The 14,178-nt window shown below is 49.1% G+C and overlaps 2 protein-coding genes across 2 annotated transcripts; both read left to right on the plus strand.

Moving 5' to 3' along the window:
• Positions 1–2,765: 2,765 nt before the first annotated feature.
• Positions 2,766–3,095, plus strand: LOC115597843 (feather beta keratin-like). Its single transcript, XM_030444735.1, has one exon. It carries the CDS (start codon positions 2,766–2,768, stop codon positions 3,093–3,095), a length of 330 nt encoding a protein of 109 aa, XP_030300595.1.
• Positions 3,096–8,427: 5,332 nt separating this feature from the next.
• On the plus strand, positions 8,428–8,772 carry LOC115597892 (feather beta keratin-like). The gene has a single exon (XM_030445652.1). The coding sequence runs from the start codon at positions 8,428–8,430 to the stop codon at positions 8,770–8,772; it is 345 nt and encodes a 114-aa protein (XP_030301512.1).
• Positions 8,773–14,178: the final 5,406 nt, after the last annotated feature.

The raw sequence follows: 14,178 nt of genomic DNA on the forward strand, positions 1-14,178 counted from the left end.
AAACCCTTCTCCCTCGAACCATCACTCCAGTTCCATCCCAGCCATCCTGCAGCCTCTTCAGGCACGGAAGCTGCTCTAAGGCCTCCCAGAAACGCTCTCTCCTCCAGCCTGAGAAACCCCTCCTTTCTCAGCCTGTCTCCAGAGCACAGCTGCTTCAGCCCTCAGACAGTCCCTGTGCCCAAGTAAAGCCCATGCTTTGGGGCTGCTCTGGGCTCAGTCTTTCCTGCTCCATCTCAGGTAGCAGTGGCTCTGCCAAGGGAGAAACTCCCCACACAGCAAGGGCTTGCTTCTCTCTTGATTCTCCCTGACATTGGCAAGGAGGTTGGAAATATATTATCTTTCAAGACCCTTCAAAATAAAAACTCCCAAAAATTCTAGGATTCCTTCAAAAGACCTTTAGGATCATGAAGCCCATCCATCAACTCAAGGCTGACAAGTTCACCAATAATTAAAGTCCCTAAGAACAACGTATAAATGCTTCAAGGGAAAGACTTCACCACTGCATCAGAGAAGTGTAACCCAGTTCTGAAAACCTTTTCAGTCAAGTACTTTCCTTGAATATCTGATCCAAACCACCCATTCTATCTGTAATTCTGAGATTCCTCTGATGGAACTTGAAGACGGTTTTTCTCTTGTCACAGTGCTTTCTCCTAGGGAGAAGACACAGGCTTCCCCTCACTAAAGACCTGTTTCTTCTTCCCTACCTAGTTCATGTTTTGCACCACAGGCACTGAGGAACAAAGAAAGGGAATCTTAGTGAGTATTCTGACAAAAGACCTTACAATAGCTCACTCACTCCCCAAAACAGGCCACGTAAATCTAAAGACAGGACTAAAACCAGGCCTAGCAAGATGGCAGCCAATCAAAGATGTACAACAAGAGGCATGGAAGGGGCAGCGCCTCACACCTCCTACAACTCCAAAGCCCAGAGCACTTGGACAGAACTCCCAGCAAATGAGGATCCCTCTTCACAACACCCCCAAACCATACCTCACGAATTCCATGGGATCATAGAATGGTTTGCGTCGGAAGGGTTCCTAAAAGAACATCACCTTCAAAGCCCTCAGATGACAACCTCTGACCTCACTGATGACACCCCACCTCTCCCGGGCTTTGCTCTGAAAAATGCCCTGCTACACACCTGCCAGGAAAATCCAGGAGGATGCTGTTGCAAACAAAGGCTTTACTGAAGTCCAGGTAAACAACAGCCACAGCATTTCCCTCATCCAATGACTGGGTCACCTTGTCAGAGAAGGAGGTCAGCATACTCAAGCAGGACCTGCCTTTCAGAAACCCATGCTGAAGGAGACTCATCGCCTCCTTCTACTCTCCATCTTTTCTCAAGGCACTCCAGATGATCTGCTCCAAAACCTTTCCCGGCACCAAGGTCACACTGACAGGCCTCTAGTTCCCTGCAACCTCCTTCCAGTCCTCCTCAGAGATGGGCATCACAGTCAAGAACCTCCAGTCAGCTGATGGGAAGTGGCTCAGGAAACACTTTCAGCAGCTCCCTCAGAAACCTTCCCTGGAGAGACCTCTGAGTGTCTAAGTGTTGAAGAAAGTCAACAACGACTTCCCTTGGATTATGGGGGCTTCATTGAAGTCCTGGTCCAACTCGTCCGACTCAGTGGGATGGATATCTGGACAACCTGGTCTGATTTTAAAACCTGAGGCAAAAACTCATTAGTTACATCAGCCTTTCCCTCAGCCCTCCTCGATTTTGACCTTCTCGTTTTCTTCCTCCATAACCAAACACCAGATTGACGTTTCTGCATCCTCTTACAGGGTAATAAAAACACTTTGTTTTTTCTCGCTTTCAACCAAAAGTCCCTGTTCAATGATGTTGGTCTTTTTCCCCACTAGGTGAAATCCCAAAACATTTGGACCCTTTTACAAAGTACAGAAAGTTATTCAAACTGCTTGAAAAACCAAAACTTGTAGATGCCTCACTCCCAAAATTTTTCTTCCCATATTACTCCAACTTCTCCAGATACATCTTGCAAAGAATAAAGGCACCAAGGCACCAGCCAAGTTTAATCAGCAAAAAAGACCAGGACAAAAGGCAGGCTTGGTGAGATGGCAGCAAGAGAAGCAGCGTGATAAATGAGGCACAGCCTCATGCCCAGCACATCTCCAAAGCCCAGAGCACACTGCAAGGGCTGCCAGCAATTGAGGGCTCTCCTTCACAACCTGCCCGCAAACCTCACCACACGAGTGCTATGAGATCATAGAATGGTTTGGGTTGGAAGGGACTCCACAAGTCACCCAGTTCCAAGCTCAACGATGACAAAAATTAAACCACACTTAAGGCACCCGACAACTACCTGAGGCTTGGTCACGTCTCCAAAAATGCCATGACATACATCTGCCAGGAAAATACTCCCAAACACACCTCCTCTCACCAAAAAAATGTCAACATGATCAGAAGGCATGTCCTTAACAAAACAGACATAAAAAGGGATGAGTGAGGCAGAAAAGCTTGCTCCAGCCCATTCCTGAGGAGGAGGAGGCTGTGTCCTCAGGAGCTGCTTGCTGCACAATGCCCTCACGCCCAAAGCCTGTCCCGCCCCTCGCTCCCGCACCAGCATAAAAGCCGGCCCAGCGCCTCTCTCCCTCACACACTTCTCCTCACCCCTTCTCCACTGACACCAACAACCAGGTGAGCCTCAACCCCCTGCCCCTCCTGCCTTCTCCTCACCCACTCTGCCCCAACCCTTTCTCAACACCCTCTCTCTCTTCCACAGGCACCCCTCCACACCACACACATGGCCTGCTACGACCGCTGCGGCTCTTGCGGACCCACCCCGCTGGCTAACAGCTGCAACGAGCCCTGTGTCAGGCAGTGTGAGGCTTCCCGCGTTGTCATCCAGCCTTCCACTGTCCAGGTAACCCTCCCAGGACCCATCCTCACCTCCTTCCCCCAGAGCACCGCCGTCGGATCCTCCGCATCCGCTGCCGTGGGCAACGACCTCAGTGCCCTGGGAGTGCCCATCAACTCCGGATACGCCCTGGGCTACGGCTTGGGCTCTGGCCTGGGAGGCCTGAGAGGCTTGGGCTATGGCTTGGGAGGTAGAGGAGGCTGTGTCATCTGCTAAGAACATGCAACACCACTTCTGAAAACAACCTCTCAGACCCTGGGACCTATGGCATGGACTGAAGACACACGTCCGGGCTCTTCATCTCCATCTTTCCTTCTTCTCACATACCCTTCTCTACAGTACCATGTTTTCTACAACCTCTACCCCTCACTCCAACTCCCTGCTGAGAAACTTCAGACCACCAGGGGACCTCCAGTGAGCTGGTACTAACACAAGGCATGACGACCTTGGTCATCATGCTTGCCTACTGAGGAATCTTCTGCTGACAAGGGACCTCAGCTCACATTCTCTCTCTTTGGACACCAGAATGACTCCCTTCTTACCTTTGTACTCATGCCGTTTTATTGTATGCTTTCTCAATAAAGTTCCTTATCATCACAATCTGAGAAGCTTCTTCTTCCTTTCTTTTCCCTAGACTCACCTAGAACAAACCAACAAGATCATATTGCTGGGGTTTATTTAAAGGATTTTAAATTCTCATGTAGGGGCTATGTCCCAAGGGACATGACCATGCAGGAGCACACAGTTGGCTTCTGCACCCTGACACAAACCCTTCAACATTTTCAAGAAAGACTTGCACAGCATTAATTAATTTTTACACAATTATTTGTGGCAAGATCTTCACCTGTAAAGCGTTAGCAATTCCTTGAAAACAGGTGACCACCAAGCCCATCTATCACTGCCCCTGCTTCAATGGAAGGGGAGAACAACCGAATCAAAGGCTCACGGCACAAGATAAAGACAGGGAGATTGTAGAATGGTTTTGCATTGGAAGGGTCCTTAAAATTTGGTTACAATACCCTTGCCATGGGCAGGGACTCCTCCCAATACACCAGGTTGCTCCAAGCCCAACCCAACCTGACCTTCATCACTGCCACAAATGCAGAAGCCACAACTGCTCTGAAACAGGGTCTCACCATCCTCACTGTCAGAAATTCTTATCACCATGTCTAAAGTAAATCTCCCTTCTGACAGCTGGAAACCCTTCCCCCTTGACCCATCACTCCAGTCCCTTCCCAGCCATCCTGCAGCCTCTTCAGGCACGGAAGCTGCTCTAAGGCCTCCCAGCAACACTCTCTCCTCCAGCCTGAGAAACCCCTCCTTTCTCAGCCTGTCTCCAGAGCACAGATGCTTCAGCCCTCGGACAGTCCCTGTGCCCAAGTAAAGCCCTTGCTCTGGGGCTGCTCTGGCCTCAGTCTTTCCTGCTCCATCTCAGGTAGCAGTGGCTCTGCCAAGGGAGAAACTCCCCACACAGCAAGGGCTTGCTTCTCTCTTGGTTCTCCCTGACATTGGCAAGGAGGTTGGGAATAGATGATCTTTCATGTCCCTTCAAATCAAAACTCTCTAGATTTCTAGGGTTATTTCAAAAGAACTTTAGGATCATTAAGCCGATCCATTAATCCAATACTGAAATGTCCACCAATAAACGAGGTTCCAGAGCACCACATATGAATACCTCAAAGGAGAGAGACTTCACCACTCCAGGCCTGAGAGGCCTGGGTTATGGCTTTGGAGGTAGAGGAGGCTGTGGCATCTGCTAAGAATACACAAAACTACTTCTGAAAACAACCATTCACACCCTGGGACCCAGGGCATGGACTGAAGACACACCTCCTGGCTCTTCATCGTTTCTTCTTCTCACATACCCTTGTCTGCAGTGCCAGGTTTCCTACCTCTTCTACCCCTGACTCCAGCTACCTGCTGAGAAACTTCAGACCACCAGGGGACCTCCAGTGACCTGCTCCTAACACAAGGCATGACGACTTTGGTCATCACGCTTGTCTATTGAAGAATCTTCTGCGGACAAGGGACATCAGCTCAGAGTAACTCTCTTTGGACACCAGGACTGCTCCCTTTCACCTGGTACTCCTTCCTTTTCACTCCATTTTCATCAATAAAGTTCCTTATCATCACAATCTGAAAAGCCTCTTCTTCCTTTCCAAATCTCACTCAGCACAAACTCAGCCATCAAGATGTCATTGGGTGGGTTCATTGCAAAAGGGATGTAAGACCTCACTTAGGAACTATGTCCTAAGGAACACCACCATACAGGAGCACACAGCTGGTTCTGGAGACTGACACAAGCCCTTCAGTATCCTCAAGAAAGGCTTGCACAGCACTAGTGAATTTTTACACATTCCATTTTGGCAAGATCTTCATCTGCAAAGCCTTATCATTTCCCTGACAACAGGTGCCCACCAAGCCCATCTATCACTGCCCCTGCTACACTGGTGATGTGGACACAATGAAAATATGAAATTATCTCTTGATTCACAAGAACCAAAGCTATTTCCAGTTAACAGATTTTCTCTCAATGAAGATTGTCTCTGTTGAACTTTAGGAAAACCTGTGTCCTCTGGCTACCCAGCTTAGTTTACTATTTTCAAAAATGCATCAGTCAGCAGAGTTCTGGCTCCCCTACTTCACTCTATACTGTTTAATAGGTATCACACCTGGCTCCTTTGGTAACATCGCATTAGCTCTCAAAAGATAAAATAATAATCAGCTAATAATGCTGGCCAGACATCTAATGCAAATTCACAGTAAATACAATAGAATTCTGAGAAAGACTTGAATATCAAAAGCAAGGTCTCCCGTCACCAATTTTAACCATTTGATAACAATTAATAGAAGGAAAGACGTTTTCTACTATAAAAAACACAAATGGAAAGGAGAAAATGCAGCGACAGCTCAGGCAACAATTAAAGAAGTAAAATCATCCTGAAATCAGCAGTGAAGACAGAGCAGCACACCAGAAGCCTAAGGACAAGTGGACAGAAGCAGAGAGAGGCAAAGTCAGCAGCATCACCACCTGCAGCTAGCCACAGCTTTTCTTCAGAGGGTGAGAAAGCTTAATTGTTTCCTTTCTTTCTTAATAGCCCTTTTCCCTGGGTGATTAATAAGTTTAAAAACCTGTTCTGCTTGCTTCTCTCCCACTAATGATTCCTTCGTAAGACTACTTTCAAAACTGCTGTCAATTTCTCCCTAAAATAAATGAGTGTAATTCGCTTAAGCCTTAAAACCTGTTATTTCTGCACTTTGTTGTGATGCACATGAGCAGAGGCTCATCTATATCCTTGTAAACAACAGATTAAATCAGAGTTACCTAACAGTACTCCAGCCTCTCCAGACCCAAGACCCCTACAGTCCATGCCCAACGGGAGGGGACAGGCCTAAAAACACGCTTAGCAAGATGGCAGCAAAGGAAAGATGAAGATCAAGAGGCTTGGAAGGGGCAGTGCCTCACACCTGCTACAACTCCAAAGCCATGATCACTCTGACAGGACTCTCAGGAAAGGGAATCCCATCTTCAAAACCACACCACAGCGGTGCCACAACATCATGCAATGCTTCGGGTTGGAAGAGTCCTTAAATTTTCTCAGTGCCCAAGCCTTCAGATGACAACCTCAAACCTCACTGATGACACCCCACCTCTCCTATGCTTTGGTTTGAAAGATGCCCTGACACATCCCTCCTTTTATAAACACTCCCAAACACTTGATTTCTCAAAAAAAAACTGTCACCAGGCTCAGAAGGACACGGACACATGGCCGGCTACGACTGCTGCACTTGTGACTTGTCTCCCAATGAAACAATCCAGCTCCCACAGGATCTTGTGGATGTCATCTCTCAAGACCCAAGGACTTCAGAGGATCCAGCTGCCCAGCACTCCATCCTTCATCACTCATCCCACAGCACAGGAAGACAACTGTATCCTGGGATTCATCAAAAGAAGAAATTCTTTCACCTGAAAGTGCTGAGACATAAAACAGCTCGATGAGAGGAGCTGTGGATACCTCCTCAAAAGGAGTGTTCAGGAGCATGCCAACAGGACGAGGAGAAATGTGGCCTAGTGGAAGTAACTTGAACTAATAAGAAGTAACTAGGAATAACTACAAAGAATTCAGGGGCTTTTGATCTAGATGACCAAACCATTCTGTAGTTCTAGAATTCCTAAGATTACCTCACAATCATCCTGGAACACACTCAGACCCAAGGAACCAGGGTGGGTTATGTTCTAGTTACTTTTGGCCCTTCCAAGTTTCTCACTACATTATCTCACCAAATCCTTGCAGTCCTCAAGTTACAAACCCCTTTTCCCAATGCACATAAAATGTCAGCATTCCCTCAGTTCCAGCCAAAGCTCTCAGTTCAGTCAGGCTCTTCTCTTCCACACAGCCTCATCTGACGGTCCATGGGGTCTCCCTACCCAAAGAGAGGGAATCACCTGAACTCTACTAACGAAGCAGACAACTGCACACTCTAAATCCAAAAAGCCTTCCCACAGGAAATCAGCCCCTACCTTAAACCTAACACACATCTCAAATTTCCCCTCTTTTCTTACAAGGTCATAAAAATTCTTTGTTGTTTTTCCACTTCAAACAAAACTTGACTTTCAATCACGTTGGACTTCTTCCCCACCAGTTTAATTCCCAAAACATTTGGACTCTTTCACAAAATACAGAAATGTATGGAAACTGCTTGAAAAAAACACCCGTCTAAATGTCTTACTCCCAAAACTATACTTGCTAGAAAAACCAAGGACAAAGACCTAAAAACGTGCAAGGAAGAAGGGCGCAGAGACAGCAAGAGAGCACACCAAGTAGGAAAGGGCAGGACTAAAGACAGGCCTAGTGAGACGGCAGCAAGAGAAGCAGTGTGATGAACGAGGCACAGCCTCATGCCCAGCACTTCTCCAAAGCCCAGAGCACACTGCAAAAGCTGCCAGCAATTGAGGGCTCTCCTTCACAACCTGCCCGCACACCTCACCACACGAGTGCTATGAGATCATAGAATGGTTTGGGTTGGAAGGGACTCCACAAGTCACCCAGTTCCAAGCTCAACGATGACAAAAATTAAACCACACTTAAGGCACCCAACAACTACCTGAGGCTTGGTCACGTCTCCAAAAATGCCATGACATACATCTGCCAGGAAAATACTCCCAAACACACCTCCTCTCACCCAAAAAATGTCAACATGGTCACAAAAGGAATGTCCTTAAAAAAACAAACATAAAAAGGGATGAGTGAGGCAGAATAGCTTGCTCCAGCCCATTCCTGAGGAGGAGGCTGTGTCCTGAGGAGCTGCTTGCTGCACAATGCCCTCATGCCCAAAGCCTGTCCCGCCCCTCGCTCCCGCACCAGCATAAAAGCCGGCCCAGCGCCTCTCTCCCTCACACACTTTCTCCTCACAACCACCTCCACTGACACCAACAACCAGGTGAGCCTCAACCCCCTGCCCCTCCTGCCTTCTCCTCACCCACTCTGCCCCAACCCTTTCTCAACACCCTCTCTCTCTTCCACAGGCACCCCTCCACACCACACACATGGCCTGCTACGACCGTTGCGGCTCTTGCGGACCCACCCCGCTGGCTAACAGCTGCAACGAGCCCTGTGTCAGGCAGTGTGAGGCTTCCCGGGTCGTGATGCAGCCTCCTCCTGTCGTCGTCACCCTCCCAGGACCCATCCTCACCTCCTTCCCCCAGAGCACCGCCGTCGGATCCTCCGCATCCGCTGCTGTGGGCAACGACCTCAGTGCCCTGGGAGTGCCCATCAACTCTGGATACGCCCTGGGCTATGGCCTGGGAGGCCTGGGAGGCCTGGGAGGCCTGGGCTATGGCTACGGATGTGGCTATGGCCTGGGAGGTAGAGGAGGCTTTGGCATCTGCTAAGAACACACTACACAACTCCTGAAAACAACCACACACAGCCTCTGACCCATGGCATGGACTGTAGACATACCTCTGGGATCTTGATCACCATCCTTCCTTCTCCTCTTCCTCCATTTCCTTCTCTACATAGCCCTGTCTACTACCTCCTCTACTCCTCACTTCAACTCCCTCCTGAGAAACTTCAGACCTTCAGGAGACATTCAGTGAGCTGCTCCTTACACAAGGCATGATGACCTCGCTGCTCTTGAAGATTCTTCTACTGAGAAGGGACCTCAGCTCACACTCACTCTACTTGGACACCAGAACGACTCCCTTCCACTTGGTTCTCCTGCCTTTTCACTGTATTTTTCTCAATAAAGTTCCTTGGCATCATTAATTGAGAAGCCTCTTCTTTTCTTTTCCTTCTCCCAAAATTCACTCAGCACAAACTCAGTCATAAAGAGCACATTGTTCATTTCAAAAGGGATGTATCACTGCACTTAGGAACTGTGGTCCATAGGAACTACCAGGATCACAGGAGCACACAGCTTGGCTTCTGGACACTGACACAAGCCCTTTACGATCCTAAAGAAAGGGGCTTGCACAGCACAAAATGAAAATTTTATCAACTTCTCATTGTGGCAGATCTTCATACTGCAAAGCTCTTAGCGTTTCTTTGACGAACCAGTGGCCCGACCAAGTTTCATCTATCTACTGGCTCCCTGCTTCACTGGAAGAAAGAAAAACAGAATGAAAGGCTCACAGCTAACATAAATACACCAAGATTATAGACTGGTTTTGCATTGGAAGGGTCCTTCAAAATTTGGTTATAATACCCTTGCCATGGGCAGGGACTCCTCCCAGTACACCAGCTTGCTCCAAGCCCAAGCCCAACCTGGCCTTCATCACTAACAGGAATGCAGAAGCCTCAACTGCTCTGGAACAGGGTCTCACCATTCTCACTGTCAGAAATTCTTATCACCATGTCTAAAGTAAATCTCCCTTCTGACAGCTGGAAACCCTTCCCCCTCCACCCATCACTCCAGTCCCATCCCAGCCATCCTGCAGCCTCTTCAGGCACTGAAGGTGCTCTAAGGTCTCCCAGCAACACTCTCTCCTCCAGCCTGAGAAACCCCTCCTCTCTCAGCCTGTCTCCAGAGCACAGCTGCTTCAGCCCTTGGACAATCCCTGTGCCCAAGTAAAGCCCTTCCTCTGGGGCTGCTCTGGGCTCAGTCTTTCCTGCTCCATCTCAGGTAGCACTGGCTCTACCAAGGGAGAAACTCCCCACACAGCAAGGGCTTGCTTCCTCTCGGTTTCTCCCCTGACATTGGCAAGGAGGTTGGAAATAGATGATCTTTCCCAAGATCCTTACACCACAAAGGAAATACAAGACCCTTCACAGTCCAAAACATTTTACCAATTCAAAGATTCTACTGCCAGAAGAAACTTCAGGATCAATAAGCCCATCCATGAACCCAAGTCCTGACAAGTCCAACAAAAATCAAAGGGGACACTTCAATGACACTTCAACACTTCAAGGACAGAGACAGTCACCAGTGCCTCTGGTAACAGTAAATCCAATTCAAGAAACCCTTTCAGTGAAGTATTTCTTTGAATAGCCGATCCAAACATCTCATTCTTTCTATAATTCTGAGGATTCTTCTGGTGGGAACTTATGAACCCCAGTTTTTCTCCTTGTCACAGTGCTTTCTCCCTGGGGAGAAGATACAGGCTGTCCCTCACTAAAAACCTGTTTCTTTTTCCCTACCTAGTTCGTGTTTTGCACCACAGGCACTGAGGAACAAATAAAGGGAATCTTAGTGAGTCTTCTGACAAAAGTCCCTTCTATACCTCACTCACTCCCCAAAACAGGCCACGTAAACCTAAAGACTGGACTAAACCCAAGCCTACATCTGCCAGGAAAATACTCCCAAACACACCTCCTCTCACCCAAAAAAATGTCAACATGGTCAGAAGGCATGTCCTTAATGAAAGAAATAAAAAGGGATGAGTGAGGCAGAAAAGCTTGCTCCAGCCCATTCCTGAGGAGGAGGCTGTGTCCTCAGGAGCTGCTTGCTGCACAATGCCCCATGCCAAAGCCTGTCCCGCCCCTCGCTCCCGCACCAGCATAAAAGCCGGCCCAGCGCCTCTCTCCCTCACACACTTCTCCTCACACCACCTCCACTGACACCAACAACCAGGTGAGCCTCAACCCCCTGCCCCTCCTGCCTTCTCCTCACTCTGCCCCAACCCTTTCTCAACACCCTCTCTCTCTTCCACAGGCACCTCCACACCACACACATGGCCTGCTACGACCGGCTGTGGCTCTTGCGGACCCACCCCGCTGGCTAACAGCTGCAACGAGCCCTGATGTCAGGCAAGTGTGAGGCTTCCCGCGTTGTCATCCAGCCTTCCCACTGTCCAGGTCACCCTCCCAGGACCCATCCTCACCTCCTTCCCCCAGAGCACTGCCGTCGGATCCTCCGCATCCGCTGCCGTGGGCAACGACCTCAGTGCCCTGGGAGTGCCCATCAACTCCGGATACGCCCTGGGCTATGGCCTGGGAGGCCTGGGAGGCCTGGGATGTGGCTATGGATGTGGCTATGGCCTGGGAGGTAGAGGAGGCTTTGGCATCTGCTAAGGGCCCTCCCTACAACCTATGACAGCAAACACCTGCACCCTGCACTCCACCACATCAATGGAGACCATTTCTCTTCTGATGCCTCCTCATCTGATACCTCCTTCTCACAAGCCAAAGGACATCAGCGATCTCCTGCCTTGTCTTCACATCAAAAGGCACAAAGACCTTGCTGCTCTGGCAAGATCTATCTTGCACAAGGGAAGCAGACTGATGCTTGCACTTTTTGCACCTCAGATGTGCTCCCTTCCAGATTAATGCTCCTTCCTTTTCACTCTGCTTTTCCATCAATAAAGTTCTTTTGCATCAAAGCCTGACATGCCTCCTCTTCCTTTCTTTCCCCAAGGCTCATCCAAGCCCACAAAGAACAAAACTAGAGATCAACATAAAAACAGGATGGGTGGAAAAGTCCTGCAAGACCTCACTTAGGGAGTTTGACCCCGGCAACCACAAGACAGAGCAGCACTGGAGGCATTGCAGCCTTTGACACAAGCCCTTCACCTGCCCAAACAAAGCCTTGCACATGCTCATCCAGTTCTATTCATACCTCTGACACAAGATCCCCATTGCAGAGCACTCTTGACCAACTTTCTTCCTCTACACAACTCTCCAGACTTCTCAGCCAAAAAAATCACAGCATCCTTGAGTTTCACAGCAACATCCACAGAACATGTCCATTAACATTTCTAAGGGCCCTCCCTACATCCTCTGACAGAAAACATCTGAACTCTGCAAACCACCCCATGGATTCCTCCTCACTGCTGCTCTCCTCAGTCCATCCTCCTGGACCTTCCTTCTCTTCCTTGTCCCTTCTTTCTTGTCCTCTGTTCTCCACTACAAATACTTTATGACAAACTCAAAACCTTCACAAAATCTCTGATGTCCTGCTCACAGTACGAGGATGGATGACCAGGATGCTCTGCCTTGATCTGTTGCTCACATGTGACCTCAGCTCATGGTCACCCTGCTTCCATCTCAGAATGTCTCCATGCCACGTGGAGCTCCTGCCTTTTCACTCTTTCTTTTCACCCCTTTCAATAACCACCCAGACCCTTTTGAGAAATAGCAAAGACTGAGGATTCACCTCCAGGCTGTTGCTGCTCCCAGGCCTCACCATCCATGACTTCTCCTGAAGGGGCCATTTTATGCTGCCTGCAAATATTTCTAGTGGACATATTCCTCTCCTCTTCTCCTTCTGCCTTCTTTGTTTCCCCCCTTTTATATTCTGCCCAAAAATGTTCACTGCAACCCACTGAGGGACAAGGCCAGCAGGGACCTCCCATGAGCAACTCTCAATGTAGGGCAGAATGTTCACAGAATGACAGAATCCTCCAGGAGGGAAAGGAGCTCTGGGACCATCAAGTCCAACCCTTGATCCACTCCCCCCGTGGTTCCCAGCCCATGGCACTGAATGCCACGTTCAGTCTCTTCTTAAAAATCTCTAAGGTCCCATCCAACCCAACCCATCTGATGATTCCATGATCTCTGTTGCATTATCCCACCATGACCAGGCAAGGAGAAGCCTGGGGGTGTTCAGATGGATGTCACCCACTTCCCACCAACACCTTTTCATAGAATCACACAATGGTTTGGGTTGGAAGGGACCTTCAAGTTCCTTAAGTTCCAACACCACAGAATATCACAGAATCAGCTGGGTTGGAAAGGAGCTCTGGGATCATCAAGTCCAACCCTTGATCCACTCCCCCCATGCTTCCCAGCCCATGGCACTGAGTGCCACATTCAGTCTCTTCTTAAAAACCTCCAGGGATGGAGAATCCACCCCCTCCATGGGCAGCCCATTCCAATGCCTCATCACCCTCTCTGGAAAGAATTTTTCCCTAATATCCAACCTAAACCTCCCCTGGCAGAGCTTAAGCCCATGGCCTCTTGTCTTACTGGGAGTTCTTGCTTCTGGGGAAAGATCTATCTCACACAGCTGATGGTCACCCTGTTTGCATCCCAGATTTACTCTTTCCTACTTGGCACTCGTGTCCTGTCACTCTTTTCTTCCCTCAATAATGTTCTCCTGCATCCTAGCCTGACCTGAGACGCCTCCTCTTCTTTTGTTCACCCAAAGCTTGCTTAGTCTCACCTCCAATTAAGTCAAGCCTCAGTAGGCCATCAGGGTGGGTGGAAAAGCTCTACCTGGTTTCTCCTTCGAGCTCACCAGTTTCTCCTTGCCTTGTGGCACTGTGCAGGACCTGACACCACTTGCTCACACACTTTGACACGAAAACTCTCATTTGTGGACATCTGGTGAAGTGTTCTGTTGTCAGTTTAGATTGTGTTAACCCCCTTCCCCCTCCATGACTTGCAGGCCCTCACAGCAAGCATAAACAGATTCCTTGAGTTCAGTTGGAACCTCTCCAGAGCTTTCAACCCCGTGCTCATGGTTGAGCAGGTTGTCTACCCCTATGGCCAGTTGGGTTTCCATTGTCTCCCAGGATGGAGACTCCATCACCTCTCCCCCAACTTTGAGCACCCTCAGACTTCCAGAAGCTTGCTTCCTCTCTCTATGGCATTCCATCTGTTTCCCCCTGTGCCCAAGGCCTTTGTCCTGCAAGGGCACACTCCTCAAGAGAGCTGAGCTCCCTCAACTTCATTCTTTGGGGTTTGTGCACAGTGATGTCAGCCCCACCTACCCATTATTTTCTGCTGGCTGAATAGTCTCCAGCCTGTCCCACAGGAAAACTGCTCCAGTTCCTTCAGCTCCTGGTGGCCTTACACTGGTTTTCCTTCACTACATCCAGGACCTTCTTCCCCTGGGGAATCCAGACCCACACATAGCA

This window comes from Calypte anna, chromosome 2 (genome assembly GCF_003957555.1).
Source record: "Calypte anna isolate BGI_N300 chromosome 2, bCalAnn1_v1.p, whole genome shotgun sequence".
NCBI classification, from domain to species: domain Eukaryota; kingdom Metazoa; phylum Chordata; class Aves; order Apodiformes; family Trochilidae; genus Calypte; species Calypte anna.

Bases quoted from the DNA above. Each gene is read 5' to 3' on its own strand.
- LOC115597843 (XM_030444735.1), top strand. From the start codon at position 2,766: ATGGCCTGCTACGACCGCTGCGGCTCTTGCGGACCCACCCCGCTGGCT.
- LOC115597892 (XM_030445652.1), top strand. From the start codon at position 8,428: ATGGCCTGCTACGACCGTTGCGGCTCTTGCGGACCCACCCCGCTGGCT.